General features: G+C 33.4%; 1 protein-coding gene across 13 annotated transcripts in view; it reads left to right on the forward strand.

Moving 5' to 3' along the window:
• NOL4 (nucleolar protein 4) overlaps window positions 1-16,732 on the forward strand; it is a 384,554-nt gene that overhangs the window by 93,614 nt on the left and 274,208 nt on the right. For 10 of the 13 annotated variants that reach the window (XM_058438485.1, XM_058438486.1, XM_058438491.1 and 7 more), the window contains one exon: window positions 951-1,100. In XM_058438485.1, the coding sequence (XP_058294468.1) occupies window positions 951-1,100 (150 nt within the window). Of the gene's footprint in view, window positions 1-950; window positions 1,101-2,054; window positions 2,118-16,732 lie in introns of those variants that run through there. The other 3 variants (XM_032152562.2, XM_058438498.1, XM_058438499.1) reach the window with 2 other exon arrangements.

Raw genomic sequence — 16,732 nt, forward strand, 5'->3', positions numbered from 1 at the left:
TCTTACTCCTCTTTATTATCCATGAAAACTCTTTGTTCTCTGCTGTACTTCCCAGCAAAACGGCTTTTGCCTGGCTCCAACTCCAACCTATGTTAAATTATATTTCTTCCTGGAATCTACTTCAACAGAAGGTGATATTTTCTCTTAATTCCTATAGTACTTTGCATATTTTTTATCATGGTCCTGAAAATGACAAGAGCCACCATTTACTGAGAGTTCATTATATGGCAAACATTGGATTACATCCTTTAAATGTATCATTTCATTTAATTCTTACAACAGTTTTGTGTAGTGGGCTCTTTATTTTACAGGAGAGAAAAATTGAAATTTAGAGAAGTTTAAGTGATTTGCACAAAATATGCTGCTTCCAAGTAGAAGATCTAAATTTCACATAGATAATTTCTAGAGCTCATGTTTTTAACATTTACCACATATTGTTCTTTAGACTAATACTGATAGCATAATAAATGTGTTTTCTTTTCTAGGTTATACAAATAACCTAGGATAACTCTGTAACATTTTTTTCATTTCTCAAATGACAACTTCCAGGGCCCAGCAACTCAATATTGTTTGGATGAATTAATAAATATCTAGAATTTAATTATTACAATAAAAAAATTACTGGGCCTCAAAATGTATTTTAAAATAATTTAAGAAAGTCGTACTGATGGCAACAAATAAGTCATTATAAAAACTTAAAAGATGGAATTGATGGGTAAGCATGATTTATTCAATATTAACTATGCCAAATGTCTTCTCTCATGTTTCTTCAAGTTCTGTATGTAAGTAATGCATAAAATATTGAAATATTCATTCATGAATTTTTGACGTTTCCTATATAGATGATTTTGTTGAGGTTATAAAAACATTTTGTTTTAAACAATTTATGTATTAAATGCAAATTAGTTTATTAATCTTATGGGTTTTTGTTGTTGCTGTTTTATTTCCAGGATGGCGTAGGGGTAGATGAGAAGCTCTCTTTACGACGGGTAGCTGTGGTTGAAGATTTCTTTGACATTATTTATTCGATGCATGTGGAAACGGGGCCAAATGGAGAACAAATTCGGAAACACGCTGGACAAAAGAGAACTTACAAAGCAGTAAGTTAAAAAAGAAAAAAAAAAAGAGCATGCATTTTGAGACTTGATATTATGTATCCTTGTTTAAATGGGTTCGATAATTATAAATATTCTATCTTCAACATAAATTAGGCCATATGATGGTCATGCCCAACATTTAAACTATAATTATTTTGGTTGTATGTTCACTAGTCTATTCATATAATTTAAAACTGTCTCTAGAATTTTCATATTGTTGCCTTTAAAAATGTATAATATGTGGTAGTCCCAATCAAATGCCCACAAATGGGAAGCTATGTTATATATTATATTATGAATATTATATATTCAGTGAGTCATAGCATATGAATTATGGACTGGAACATAACTTTTATACTACCACTACTGTCAACAATTATTTTCCATCAAATCATATTAATATGTTTAGGTATTTTCTAGTTCATAGTAATAAATCAGTAAGAACATTTTATGTACTTTTCTTATGTCTCCTTATATTCAATGTATTTATCCGGAAGAGTATGTATTTCTTAATTTTCCAGGATAGACTATTAAAAGATATGTGTTATTTTAATAGACCTAATGCCCTTGAAAGTTTACAAATGGAAGTATATGATGTTTTTGTCATAAATTTTGTAAAAAGCAGATTTAATTAACTGTTAGATATCGAAATATATATCGTCAAAATGTAGTAATATATTATTTCTAAAGTTTCTAATTATACCTACAGTTTGATCTAGACAATTTAATCTAGCTTTTTATTTAATTAAAAACTTTATAAAATCATATTACTATAGATATTTCATCCTGTCTAGGAAAATTGAACAGTAAATTATTCTTCTCCTATATGAGCAAAATGTACATCCGAATTACTTTGTCAGCAATGAGAATAATATCCTTTTTGAGAATTCTTATTGAATTTTGCTTTTGGCTACCTTTATATTAACTGTTTTCAGCTATATTGATATACAATATCAGTCTGGATCCATTTTTTTTTCAGATACAGAAAAATGTGTGAAATGCTCAAAGTTTCAAATACAGGTACCTATGTTTGAAAATTAGCTACTGAGCATAAGAAATAGCTTCTTTTTCATAACTATTTTTTGCTATATTGCCAGGGTCATATTGAATCTTTGTAGTTGCATAATAACCCCTAATACATGTTGTATTTATCCCTCCTCCTCTATGGTTTTGTTTCTTGGCTGTTTCCAAATTGCATGGTTTGTGGGCAGGCACTATTGTAAGTTGCCTTACATAAATCTGCCACATAAACTTTCTTTTGACTTACACATTCCAGGAGACATTCTTGTCATGACTAATGATAATGGCCTAGCTTCTTGAGATATTTTTATATAGACTAACATTACTGAACGTACTCATTTTGCCTGTCTCCTAAGCCAGGGTTATTCCTCTGGACAGTAATAGGAAAAAAGAAATGTATATTGATCTACTAATATCACTAACTGTGTAATCTTATAATAATACATTTTCATGAAATAGCTACCTGAACTCGATAGGACTTTGTAAAAGGACTTTGCTAAGGATGCATAATTTCAATTGTACTAAATGAATAAAAACAAAAACCAAAATAACAAGCAAAAATCTAGTGTTTTCGTTGTCAATAGTAGTGTGGCAGCCAAATCTGTTTAGGTGCCAAAAGCAATTTAAAATAATTTAATCTTTGAAATGCATTTATTATAGACCTATAATCAAAATGCAAAATGAGTCAATGATTTAAATCCAAATCTCTTGCCCTGTGTTTTCTTAAATGAAATGTAGAGAATCTGATCCATTGCCATTATGCATGCTAAACACTTGTAATAAATTGATAAACATGTTTCCAGTATACACAATTTTGAATTAACATTAGGAAGACATTTTCTGCATTTTGGGGTAGGGGTACAACCTTTGAAAGTACACCCAGAATCTGAAACCTTATCTAATCCCTCTTGAGAATGTCCTATTTGAATATCCTCTCTTATCCCAAGTTTTTTATTTGCACATCTAAAGTGTTGTCACCTTTACCTAATACCATGAAGATTCTTTTTGGCCTAAACTTTTTCCCTCTGATCTCTCTCAATTGAATTCTAATTGGGAAACATTTCCTTTTTATGAAGTAATAATTCATTATAGGAAAGAAACAAAATATAGAACTGCTTTCAATGCCAGTGAAACTGTGCATGTGACTCTACAGTGAATTTAAGTCTAATGTTAAAATTTGATGTAAGTGTTCAATTAATGAAGCATAAAACTAAAACGTAATTTGAAATAGAATGGTTTAGTGCTATTAAGGCCATAGACTGTTGGGCCAGACTTTAATTCTTAATACTAATGCTGAATTTGGCTAGTTATAGGTAGGATTAGCTAGATAACTATTGCAATTATAATGGTTCTCATTAAGTTTAAGATTTCTTCTAATTCTTAAACATTAGCTTATAGAGCATGCATGATGATTATGTTTATTGACCTTCTTTTTCTCCTTTTTCCTACGTGGCCAAGAAACCATACTTATATAACTAATCATTAAAGTGTATCATATTGTCTTAACAATATTATCAATAGATCTAGTGGTCATTTTATTTACTTTGCCTTTTTGCAAATCTTTCTATGTTTTCACTCTGCAGGAAATGGTGGTCCTTTAATGTTGGATTAACTTTTGAATGCATTTGTTTTTTCTATCTGCAGTATATCATTCCTTGAAATATCTAGGCATTTATAAAGCTTAAACTTTATTGTAATCTGATTTGGCTTTAGATAAAATTGGAGGGTATATATATTATTTCTCATGAGCTCTTGAAAATCCCACACAAAATGACACATTTTAGGAATATGTAAAGGCTATCATAATTATTTTTTCAATCATTATTGAGTTATAGTGACTCTTAGGTCTCTTTATTGCATTTGTATCTGTGTATATATTAACTGTTACTGGTACATTGAATGTGTTTCTTTCAATATATTTATCTGTAGTCTACTCTTAGTTATCTACATGAACAAAATGGAGAAGAGATGTGGACAACTCAATATCACTCATTTGAACTTAAAATATATCCTTTTACTAAAAAATATAATCTGAATGCAGATGTGGTTAGCAATTTGGAAAGTCACTTCAAAATTAATGATGTGACATTATAAAAATAACTCGGGACCCTGTTTGTCTTCCAGGGTTTAACTTTTCTCAAGTTCTGCCAAAACTTCACCTTCTGTGAATACATCACTGTTTTCTGGTTTTCTTTTATCAATTGTATTATATCACAGGGTAAGCGAGTTCAGACACATTTCTTAAATTAGGGACTAATCAAAGAGTTAAGTTTCAAAGCTCTTTCTTGCTACATGTAAAATAAGACTAACTGGTAGAAATCCAGGAACTAAGAGGGAAAGTCAGTGTTATCAATAGAGAAAACAGTCTGCATGTATCTATGTATAAACACATACACACATACAACTCATAGTGTGATATTGTAAACTTATATGTATTACTCATATATATAACTGCCAATAATTACATTCAAGTCAGGAGTGGAGAACATATGCTATAGCTAAAAGGAAATAGGCTGGAAGCCAGACTAACGCAGTTTCAAATTTCAAATCTAACACTCATTTCGTATCTGTACCACTTTTGGCAAATTATTTACTCTTTTTCTTTATATGGTGGATAATGATATACATTGTGTGCTAAAATGAATGAGTTACTATGTGTAAAGTGCTCAGCATATAGTAAACTTGTGACTGGTGTTACTTCTCTCCTTCTTTGTCCAATCACTACTCATGTTTCACGTAGAAGGACAGGCAGCAAAATTAGCATAGCTCTATCATTTACCCTAGTTAAAATTACGGATCTAATTTCCTAGGCCCACTCTGATGCCTCTGTGTTGGTAGACAGGAATAGTAATAACTTTTCATGCAGGCATTTTTTTTGGTGCATGCTGTAGATGTCACTATCCCTGGAAGTCCACAGTTTGGGTTTATAAGGAAGCATGAGGAAAGGCCAGGGTTCTTGTGTTTAGGAGCTCTCCTGCCAAATGAAATTTGTGAGAGTTTCGGTTATTTCATTTGCTTTTCCCAAAGATTAAATCTGTTAAACTAATTTCAAATTAATTTTTCTGGAAAAAAATAAAATTGTCTTTTTAAAAAAAAAATGCTTTTAATATGAATGGAATATTCCTTTCCAGAGATATGCTGTAGAATAGTAACATATTCATGTAGAATCTCTACAGCCTTACTCTGAAGATTAACAAAGAAAATATTTATACTATCATATCTAGGACACTTAACCTTAAAACCCTAGTTAGCATTATTTTTTGCCTAGTTCTTTTTATAAATATCTATTGGTTCACTGTCTCTATTGCTAAATAGAATATTCTAACTTGCACCAGTTTCTGCTAGTTTGTCATGTAAAAATTCCCAGAATTTTTGTCAACTTATAATGGGACTAATTAACCAAATTTGCAGCCATCATGGTGTGTAAAAATAGCACTAAAGTCAAATTCAAGAATTCTGAACAATTCATTTAACCTCTTTGTGCATAGGCCACAATTCACTATTATATGATAAAATTATATAATATATCTACATATAATATATCTGTAATATCTACATATAATATAATATCAATATTGTATGATATAATTCTATAGTCTAAGACAGAGTTTGTAGAGTTTGCAGATCTTAACAGTGTTGAAATAGGGGTTTATCTACATACCTTTTTGATTCGTGCCAGGAAGTCTTTGGTCTCAAGCACATTTTCCTTCTGTGTCATAGTGCCTCAAGTTTTACAGTTAGAACTCAATCTATTTGGGTTAAACCATTGACCCCTGTATTTTTATATAAAATTCAAATATCATTAGGCAAGGGAAGGTGGAGAATCAATTAAGCTGCTAGCAGTCATTGATACTTTATATGATCATTTAACATACTTGTTTCTGTCTCTCATCTCTAGCTAAATTTAACTCAAGTCAGGAGTGAGATAGAAAGAAAATGTGAGTCATCGGCATAGAGCAATCTATTGACCTCCCAATTAGCATAGGACCTGTCTGATTTTTTTTTTTTTTTTTTTTTGAGACAGTTTTGCTCTTACTGCCCACACTGGAGTGAAATGGCATGATCTCAGCTCACTGCAACCTCTGCCTCCCGGGTTCAAGCGATTCTCCTGCCTTAGCCTCCCAAATTGCTGGAATTACAGGCATTCACCACCATGGCTGGTTAATTTTTTTGTATTTTTAGTAGAGACGGGGTTTCACCATGTTGGTCAGGCTGGTCTCAAACTCCTGACGTCAGGTGATCCACCTGCCTCGGCCTCCCAAAGTGCTGGGATTACAAGCATGAGCCATCGCACCAAGCCTTGATTCTTATATGAGTCTTAATGTGGCATCACACCTAATAGCATTTGATATGTGTTTGACAGTTAAAAGTTAAGAACCATGTCATTAAAATGAGGAAGAAGTCTCAGCAAACTCTATAGAAAAATCTTTATTTTCAAAAAAAGGGGAACTATATCTATTCAAAATATTTAAAAATGTTAGAGTATATTTTGAAATAAATGAATATCATTAAATGAAAAACTGAGAATCACATACATTTCTCAGAAAAAAAATACTCTCTAGGCATGATTCACTCATGGAATATACAAATACTGTGTGTTTGAGTCTCTTTCACTTCTTTTTACTATTTTGAATTTTTCCCTTTCTTGCCACAGATCTAAGTGCAAGTATAGATTGTCTTTGAAGCAAAGGGGCTAAGAAAATCTCTATCAGGCTTAGAACTTAATTTCATTTCTGTAGTCAAATTCTTTAATGTAGAAAGAAAATTAAGGCAAAATAACACAACAGACAAATATAGGTTCCTGCCTTTTTAATGCAGATGCATTGTTTTTTCCCCATTTTATTATTACAAACTAGAGTACCTTAAATAAGCTGCTGTTCTGGATGTCTAATAGAGATAGAGAAAACTTAAAATGAACTATTCCAAGTTTAAATTTTTGGTAGACTTTGTCCAATATTGAACTCATTAATAATTTACACTGTTACACAATAAATCTGTGATCTAGAATTGTATTTTATAGCTAGTTTACCTTAGAGAGTTTATTAGTATAAAATAGCACTCAAATGTAGATATTTTACAGATAATTTTGTTAGGTTATTTTGCTTTATGTGTCTCTATATAAATATAAAATATCTAGATATATCTATAGTGATCTATAGATAAATAGATCTATGTCATTCTATATCTATTTATATCTATATAGACATATATGTATCCATCTATCTTTTTCTCTATATATATACATATATATCTGTTAGATATATAGATACATATCTATATATACATATGTAGGTATATCTCTCTGTATCTATATAGATATAAATAAATAAAGATGTAGATCTATCTCTGTCTATATATTCTCATATAACATATGGTTATCTCATATGTATATATGGTTATCACATATATATATGGTTATCACATATATAATGATATCACATTTGAGGTAGAATATAAACACATTACTTTTCACATTGGTTTATCAGTTACACACATACACACACACCCTATATCCACACAAACATATATAGGTTTTACACAAGTGATTTCTAAACATTAGCTACAGCTACTGAATATTATTCAGATTATTGTCAGATGTGCACAACATCTCAGAAGGAAACAGTTAAAAATAATTCAGCATGATAATTAAATTTATTAACTAGCAATACTAAAACAAAAGAATAGCTTACTGCCATTCATTAAAATTGAATTATATCTCATATAGGTGTAGTTGCTCATTGCAGTGGCCAGAGTAATACTGCAAATCTGTAAGATTGAGAAGCTGTCTTCTTGGTAGTGGAGACAAAAAAAAAAAAAAAAAAGACGTAAGAGCTTATCCAAACAAGTTTATCATCAGCTAGTGTCACACACCACATCATCAATAATTTTTATATTAAATTATAATATCCCAGTGAATATTCTTTGAAATATAATTTACCTTTTGGAGAAACTTCATTAGTTCTTTATGACAGCCTAGCAAATTACTACTTTAGTGCGCCCTAGTGGTGAAAAGGAGCCAATGCGGCTTTAAAAAGTAGCTGGTTAACGCCTCCTAGTGGGTGATTCTCACTCAGATCAAGAGGTTTGTTTTCCTTGCTACTCTGATAGTGTAAAAAAAAAATAAAATGACCAAATTTCTTAAAGTGCCTGCATGTATGCACCTGTATAAATAACTATATAGGTAATGAATTTGCATACAGTATAATAGCAAGGAGATGTAAGACATGGGAGACTGGCATGAGATTGTGGAGACAGAATGGGCCAGCTTTGATGTCAACTAGACTTGAGTTTAAATCTTGATAGTGTAAGTTATACATGTGTGATGTTGGCATGTTATTATTTTGTAGGGTTGTTTTTAGGGCCATAAATAATATAGGTAAAGTTTTAACATAATAATTGCTTCAAACACTATAGATATTATAATAATGTGGTGACTAGAAAGATGGGTTTTTTCTTTTAATATGGAGTTGTTTTGGGGGTAACGGATGTTCTAAATTGCTTTTTCCCCCCTATGAATCAGGTAATGAAAAGCTTACTTCTTTTTTTGTGTCTACTATGCTCCTTAGTTGCTCTTCTGAGAATTTGGAATTTGGAACAGGAAATTTCTATCTTTCTGTGCTTTTTCTCATCCATAGATAATACATAGATGTGATATATTTGGTCAGATATATTCATTAGTGTCTAGTTATTTACGTAGTCTAAAGTGTTATCTCTCAATTGGGCTATATAGGCCTTAGGGGCAGACAGGTGGCATTGTCCCAAGTACTCCAGGCCTTTCGATATCCCATAATATGTTAATTTTCAGCACCACCAAACCCCAGATACTGTAATAACCAAAATGCCTTCTTGTTCTCTATTTGCAAAAGTCACCTAGTGAGAACAGTAAACACTCCCAGTTGAGAGACATTTTATAAAGGAAACCACATAGCCAGTTCTCTCCTTGGTACCTTTGAAAAATGTGTTTCTTATTTGCCAGTTGTTGAGCAATTCAATAATTCAGACAACTGATTCTGCATCCATAGTTCACTGTCATCATCTCACAGACTCTGTACTTTGCCTCCTGCATAAATACATGAACGATATGCAAATTACTGGAGTCCCTGACAGAATGAAGTGAAATCTTTGCCATCTTTCTGTGTCTCCCTAAGATGGCTAATTATTGCCTGCTTTGAGTGGCTACAGCAACTGTATTCTTCGATATGTGTTCAAAAAGAATTGCTGGCTCCCCACTGACCAGCAGTGTGTAAGAAAGGTAAACTTTAACAAGGGGAGTTGCAACAGAAGCCTAGGAGGTTTTGAACATGCCAATGAACTCTAGACCAGAAAAGTGGCATTCTTTGTGGTTCTCCCCTAGGGCCCAAGGGAAATATAAATGTATCATATTACACATGCTCTTCAGGAAAAATCAAGACAGGAAGAGGTTTTCCACACTCCCATGTAAGTAATTGTGTATTTTAATGTAATTCTTCACGTCACTAGTAATTCTATAAACAATGACTTTGCTGAGTTATCTTATTTAATGCAATATTTAGGAATTCTCTTTGTTTTATGATTAGTGAACATGTGTGAAAAAGATCTTCCTCATTGCCCATCTGCTTATTTTTTCATCTAATATAAGAATTCTCTGTTAAGACAATCTTTTCCTTAGCAGCCAAATATTCAATCATAACAAATAACAGCTGAATGTGGTGGTACATGCCTGTGATCTCAGTGATTTGGAAGGCTAAGATGGGAGAATTGCTTGAGGCCAGGAGTTTGAGACCAGCCTGAGCAATATAGCTGGATGCTATCTCTACAAAAAGTAAAAATAAAAAAAAAAATTAGCTGAGCATGGTGGAGCATGCTTGTAGTCCTAGCTACTTAGGAGGCTGAGGTGGGTGATCACCTGCCCAGGAGTTCGAGGCTACAGTGGGCCATGATCATGCCATTGCACTTCAGCCTGAGTGCCAGAATGAGTCCCTGTCTCTAATAAAATAAAATATCAGTAGAATAAAATAAAAAGAAGTGACAGAAAAATAGCACCCACAAGTTCAGGGATACATCTCCAGTTTGACTATTTCTTTTTTGAAATGGTTTAATTTACTCAGTGGATGGCTATTTTAATTATTGTAAAATAAAGTTCCAAATTAAAGATGTTAGTCATTATAAAAAGCTAAAATAATAAAATAAAGCTCTTTTGTGAAAATCAATATATCTGAATTTGAAATATAATCAGTAAAGCAAAACAAATTTTCCAATGAAAATTAATTATAATTTAACATAAACCACATTCTATTTTCTGCTTGATTACACTTCAGCCTACTAATGTATACTGATGTAGTACCAAATTCATTTGATGGTGCCCTAGAATGCTGCTACCTGTATGTTTTCCTCCTCTAGTTTCTTTATATCATATGATGAAATGCTTTGCCTTCTTTTAAGCTGTTTTTGCCTCTGGTCTAGCACTTGTACCATTTCCCTATCTTTGGAGAATACTGACTTCCTACCTCTGTACCACATTCACTTTTCATTTCTTTTACTCTGTGTTGAATGCATTTGCCTCAAATCTCCAAATTGTTTTTATCTGTCTGAAAAACTGACTTGAACTATCTAAAAATACTCCTGCCTGCTTTATACCTTCTTCAGATTTGCCTACTTTTATTTTAAATTTGACCACATACTCATCAAATTCTCAGCACCACAAAGTAACTTTGGATGGACAGAGTGCATTCCTCTGCTTTAGACCAGTGTTTTTTTTATTAGATATCATAATCCATTTATGACTCATCAAGTTAATTTAGTGAGCTGTGATCACTTTTAAAAATGAAATAGGGAAGAGAATAGAAATGATCAGTTTGATTTTATGAGTGTGTATATGTGCTAGCTTATGATGTAAAATGTATGTATACCTGTGCTGTCGATATAGAATGTTGGAAAGCCTTGCTTTAAATAGACACTGTGATTTCAAGCTGCCTGCAGACTCTCCAATAATCGCTTCCACCTACCCTATCACTTCTGCTTTCCGTATATCCTTAGATTTTCCTGACATAACAATTTTTTCCAAAGTTAAAATTACCTTCAGACTCAAACCAATATTTTCATTCATATTAGATAAATATAATCTTTAAGGTTGCTAGATTTAACACACACAGGATAACCAGTTATATTTGAATTTCAGATAAACAATAGTTTGTAATACATTTGGCTCCAATATTGTATGTTTATCTAGAATTCAAACTGAACTAGGTGTCTTATATTTTATGTAGCAAACTTAATCCTATTTAAAAACCAGGCCGGGCGCGGTGGCTCAAGCATGTAATCCCAGCACTTTGGGAGGCCGAGGCGGGTGGATCACGAGGTCAGGAGATTGAGACCATTCTGGCTAACACTGTGAAACCCCGTCTCTACTAAAAGTACAAAAAAATTAGCCGGGCGTGGTGGCAGGCGCCTGTAGTCCCAGCTACTCGGGAGGCTGAGGCAGGAGAATAGCGTGAACCCTGGAAGTGGAGCTGGCAGTGAGCCAAGATCGCGCTACTGCACTCCAGCCTGGGCGACAGAGTGAGACTCCGTTTCAAAAAAAAAAAAAAAAAATCAACCCAGATACTCCTGACTGGGCTAGATCGCTCATCTCAACTAGGTAAAAAAGGGAAGGGTAGATGAATGGGTGGGAAGACTGAGGGAGAACATGATCAGAGAAGAAGGGAGAAAAAGAAAATGTGGGCAGTGCTTTTCTACAAATGGTGCATTGGAGTAATGCTAATATTGCCAGAGTCATAGCAAAACAAGCAGTACTGCAGGATTGATAGGAACTCAAAGAAAACATCAGAATCCTCCACCAGGGAGCATGGGGATTTGGGGGTGATTGCAAATCTGGCAGTTTCCTGGTTTTGCTATTGGAAACATCATTTAGGCACAGGAATTCTACTGGTCTTTAACAGGCATTCAAAGGTCAGATAGATACTCTATCTATATAGACAGATGAGTAGTTAGGATTCCGAAGCAAAAATTTTTGAGAGATACAGTGATTACAAATTTGTTTAGGCAGGCCAGTATGTCTGTCTTTTGTCTAACCGATTGTTGCTAGACAAGAACTTTTTATCTGAGAGTTTTCTTTTTGAGTCCTGATTAAAGCCTTTTTCAGAGTTGCTTTGAAACTAATCAAACAATTACTAATAGATAATTCCAATAATTTGACATATCCAGGCACATTAGTGGTGTAGAACCATATTGAGTAGTATTCAGGGGTAATTACAGTGCCTATGCATTCAATAGGTATTTGCTGAATAAATAAATATGTAGTTGAAAATGTCTTTATCTTTGCAAGACTGTTTCCTTACACATCTCTGCAAATTAATTATTTCCTCTGCAGTAGTACAATGATGTACACTGCTAATCCTTTTTCATGGACAAATGGGTTAAAATATATTTTAATAGAAAAGAAAATTAGTGTCTGAGCATTTCAATTTTATAACACATCTAGAAAACTATCAAAGTCATAGCTAATGTAAGTTATCACATTATATTCCACTTGGGCTCAAATGTGACAGTGGTGGCATACTTTTTAAAGTCCTAAATGCAAAGATATTCAATATATAAAACAGAAAAAGACAGATGTTCCTTGAATTGAAGATATGCATAGAGCCTAGATTTATTTTCCTCAGATAGAGGCCGCTCTGGAGTTTGGTGTTCTATATGTTTATGAATCAGGACATATGGGCTTTTAATAACATTTGGATTTATAGGCTCTGTTCAATTTAATTTCAATTTTATGTTTTACGAATAAATTTTCCATATCTTAATTATCTAGTTATATATATTGCAGAGGGTTTGTGATACAAATTTTCTCAAATCTAGTAAGATAAACAAATTTCACTAGGAAATTTTTTCTAATTTATTCTTTATCCATGATCTCCGGGATATTCATAAGAGAAAATGTCAGAAGTTTGGCCTCAAGGGCAAATTCTTTTAGGTACATACAGTTTGATATTTGCCAAAAACTATGGTGTTCATATATTTATTCTAGTTAAATAAAGGCATTATTACTATTCTCTAAATTCATTTTAAAAACAAAAGGTGGAGAAAGGTGATTTAAACAATTTCTGTGATTATATTAATTATTGTTTTCTCTAAAGCTCAGTATCTGAAAAGGAGCACAATATACCAAAGCACCAAGTTACATTTTCAAATTACTGATATTTAGGAACACTCATCATTTTTTTATTACACTAGTGAATTTAGGTTAAAATTGTATAATTTTGGTTGATAAATCTTTTGATTAGCTTATTTTTGTTTGTTTGCTTTTTAAAGTGATTGTTACTACTCATGATTTGCCAGTGTTATGTGATGGCTTTATTTCAGCTCACACATTAGCTTCAAATCTTAGACCAAGAATGGCTTCTCTGCTGGTGAATTTCTTCTTACAATTAGATGTCTTGTTCCTTTAGGAAGAGGCAGTTATTTGCATTCCTCTCCTAAATTCCATTAAAAGTGGAAGTCCAACGCATATACTGACTGGCTGCTAAAATATTACAGCATTGTCACAAAGCCATCATTTTAGTCCTCAGTTTTGCTGGAATGGAACAGATGGCCTGTTAATTTTTTCCAGGCGGAGCTCTGTGTTGTTACTCCATAGTCTGACTTGTTCTTGTGGAACTTTGTAACTTGAGACAAGGTACAGAGTGCTTGACTGACCCTTGTATTCAGAAAGGTCACCGCAAACTAGTTAGAGCATTTTACACTTATAAAGAACTTCACACCAGGGAACATTATAAACATTTTAGAATAATTAACCTATGCTGTGAGGTTAATATCCCAGCTCTTTATGGATGAAACAGTCTCTATCTTTTTTCAATACTGATAACTAGGAGTGGCTATAAAACAGTGGTTAAAGTGATAGGCTTTGAAACCACAATATCCGGTGAGTCCTGTCTCTTGTACATAATTGGCAAAATACACAACCTCTCTGAAGCTTAGCTCCCTCATCTGTTACACAGGGATCATGATAGTGATCATGGTAATCTATTCATGGGATTGTTGTGACGATTAAATGATGAAACTCATGTAAAGTTCTGATTCAGCATAATCCATTTACTAAGTACTCAATTAATGGAAAACAATCAGACATAGATTGCTTGGTGACATTTTCTTCCGTGTAATGCAGCCAAAACAAATAATTGTCATGTAATTAAGGAGAATCTTAATTTTGAGGATTGCAAATTCTCTACCGTTTCAGGAACCAGAGGTTTGCAGGTGTATATATAATACAAACTGAATAGTTAGAAACCCTTTTTATTGAATAACTTGGAAATGAAACATTGTTGCAATTAGAGAGGAAGGATACTTGGGACTGAGAAAAGAAGACATGGTCAAATTCCCCATGTTTTAAAATTATTTTCTGTTGTTTTTTTCTCTCAATTTGCACTATTTTATGGCTTGCGTTAAGGAGATAAATTTACATTACATACTTATGATACATAGTCTGAAAAAATAGAGCAAAACAACAATTTGTTATTAAATTTTTTTGATTAATTAACTCCTTTAATTTTTCTAAATTTATGTTACTTCAGATCCAAGTTGGAAAGGTAATGTATTTCTGAAGACTCTGATACTAAAAAAGAAAATGTGAAAAAACTTTAGTATTATATATTATTGAATTTACAAGATGAGTTTTGCAAATTAGATTGCTTGTGGTTGCTTTTAAAATTTCAGATTTTTGGATAACTTATATGTTTACCTTAACTGCATTGTTTTAAGGTGAAGGCTAGTAATACTCAGGAATGGCCAGTATTTGGCTTTATAGTTGTAGGGCTTCTTAAAGTACCATTTTTTTTCTTCTGAAAGGCAGAACATTGGCAAGTAGACAAGTATATTTGTCTGTGGGATTTTCAGTAAGGTATTCCCAAGAGTTTGCTTGTTGTTTTTTTTTATAACCCACAGATGGAAGATAGGAAACCATGCCCTTTATAGAACTTGATCATTGAGCTTTCTGCAGGTGGATAAGTTTGTCACTGGATCACTAATGTTGTGCTGTTATTGCTCCAGAGGCTGATTTTATTGTTCAGTCCATCAAAAGAGGCTGTGGTTAAATTACTTTTATATGGAAGTATTACTATACTTTTTGGATGGTAGAGGTCATTTCTACTTCTAATTTATGGAAATAATTTAATCTATTATTTTCTGTTTTATTGATGAATTCCATGCCTAAAGGACTTAGGCTGTAATATTTACACTGAAAACACTATCAGTGTTTCCCAATACTCAAATGAATTAAGGCCTTTACAAGTGGTAAGTTATGAAAAATGTACCTTGTGCCAAATTCCCCCACTCCACAACCATAGATAATTCTGAAATGGCCTCATTGTCTGGAGTGACACTGAAATTCTTTGTCTCACTGTGGAGGAAATCAAGAATGTGGACACACCAAGGGTGAGATTAGAGCAGAAATTTAATAGGCAAAAGAAAGAGAACAGCTCTCTGCTGCAGAGAGAAGTCCCAAAAAAGGGTTGTCATTCTTCAGGGAAATGCAAGGGTTTTTATAAGCAAGTTACTGGGGAGGGAGTATTTCATCTACATAGGGCGTAAAAAACCTATTAGGACTAGATGTGTCATTTGCATAGGGTGTGACACTCTGGCAGTCCCCACCCCAACCTTTTATTGCCCAGGCAGGTCTTTAGCCTAAGTTACTCCATGTTGCTTATCTTTTCCCCACTGTGCATGTGCTAAGGGGGAGGGGGGTGGGCAAAATTTTTTAAATTAGTTGTTCATGGTAGATTGTGTCTGTAGTCCAGCTAGTCAAGGAGGCTGAGGCAGGAGGCTTGCTTGAGCCCATGACTTTGAGGTTGCAGGGAGCTATTATTATGCTACTCCACTCCAGCTTGGGTGATGTGCCTGGCCATGGTGGGTGTGACTGGCCCAAGGTAGTTCTTTCTATTGGTGCAGCTGCACGCACCACCTTCATGCAAGCTTCCAGCTTCCTTATTGGAGTATGTCCAAAAAAGGAAAGGAATGTGCTCGCTAGGGCCCACAGTGCTTACTGGGACCCACTGTATGCATGTGAAACTTGCTAATTACACAGGAGGCTCCGTCTTTGTGCTGGAACTTGCTTCCTTATCTATGTCTGCAGCCTGATCTTCCAGGCTGCTCTTTGTTAGAGCAGAAATTCTGCCAATGACTCTTTGCCCTATTTGCCTAGCTAGTTTCTTCCTTCCTTCTCTCTCAATTCAAGGTTAAAAAATAATAACAATAACAAATCTTTCCCATGACTCAAGTTGAAGATGGTTTAACAAACACTGAATTTTTCTGTGATGACATTTTGATACTTTGGGTTTCTTGAAATTTTTTTTTTTGTCTGCTTTCCCTGGGCCCTTAGCATTTGTCTTGTCTGTTGGATAAGCCACCCATGTTCCATTAAATTTACAGAAATAGACCAGTATTTGGGAAATCCATGTTTGACTTCCAGCATTTTACTTTGCCCTCTGCATTTCATCTCTTTACAGCAGTCAACCAATTTATCAAAAAGTTACTGGAAAATCTGTTTTAACCATTTGCTAAAATAATGGTAGTAAAACCACAGTGAAAAGTATAACATTATATAAACATAAGAAAACAAATCTAGATTCATAGAAAACAACATTTGT

The sequence above is a fragment of the Hylobates moloch genome, unplaced genomic scaffold (assembly GCF_009828535.3).
Source record: "Hylobates moloch isolate HMO894 unplaced genomic scaffold, HMol_V3 SCAFFOLD_5, whole genome shotgun sequence".
NCBI classification, from domain to species: Eukaryota; Metazoa; Chordata; class Mammalia; order Primates; family Hylobatidae; genus Hylobates; species Hylobates moloch.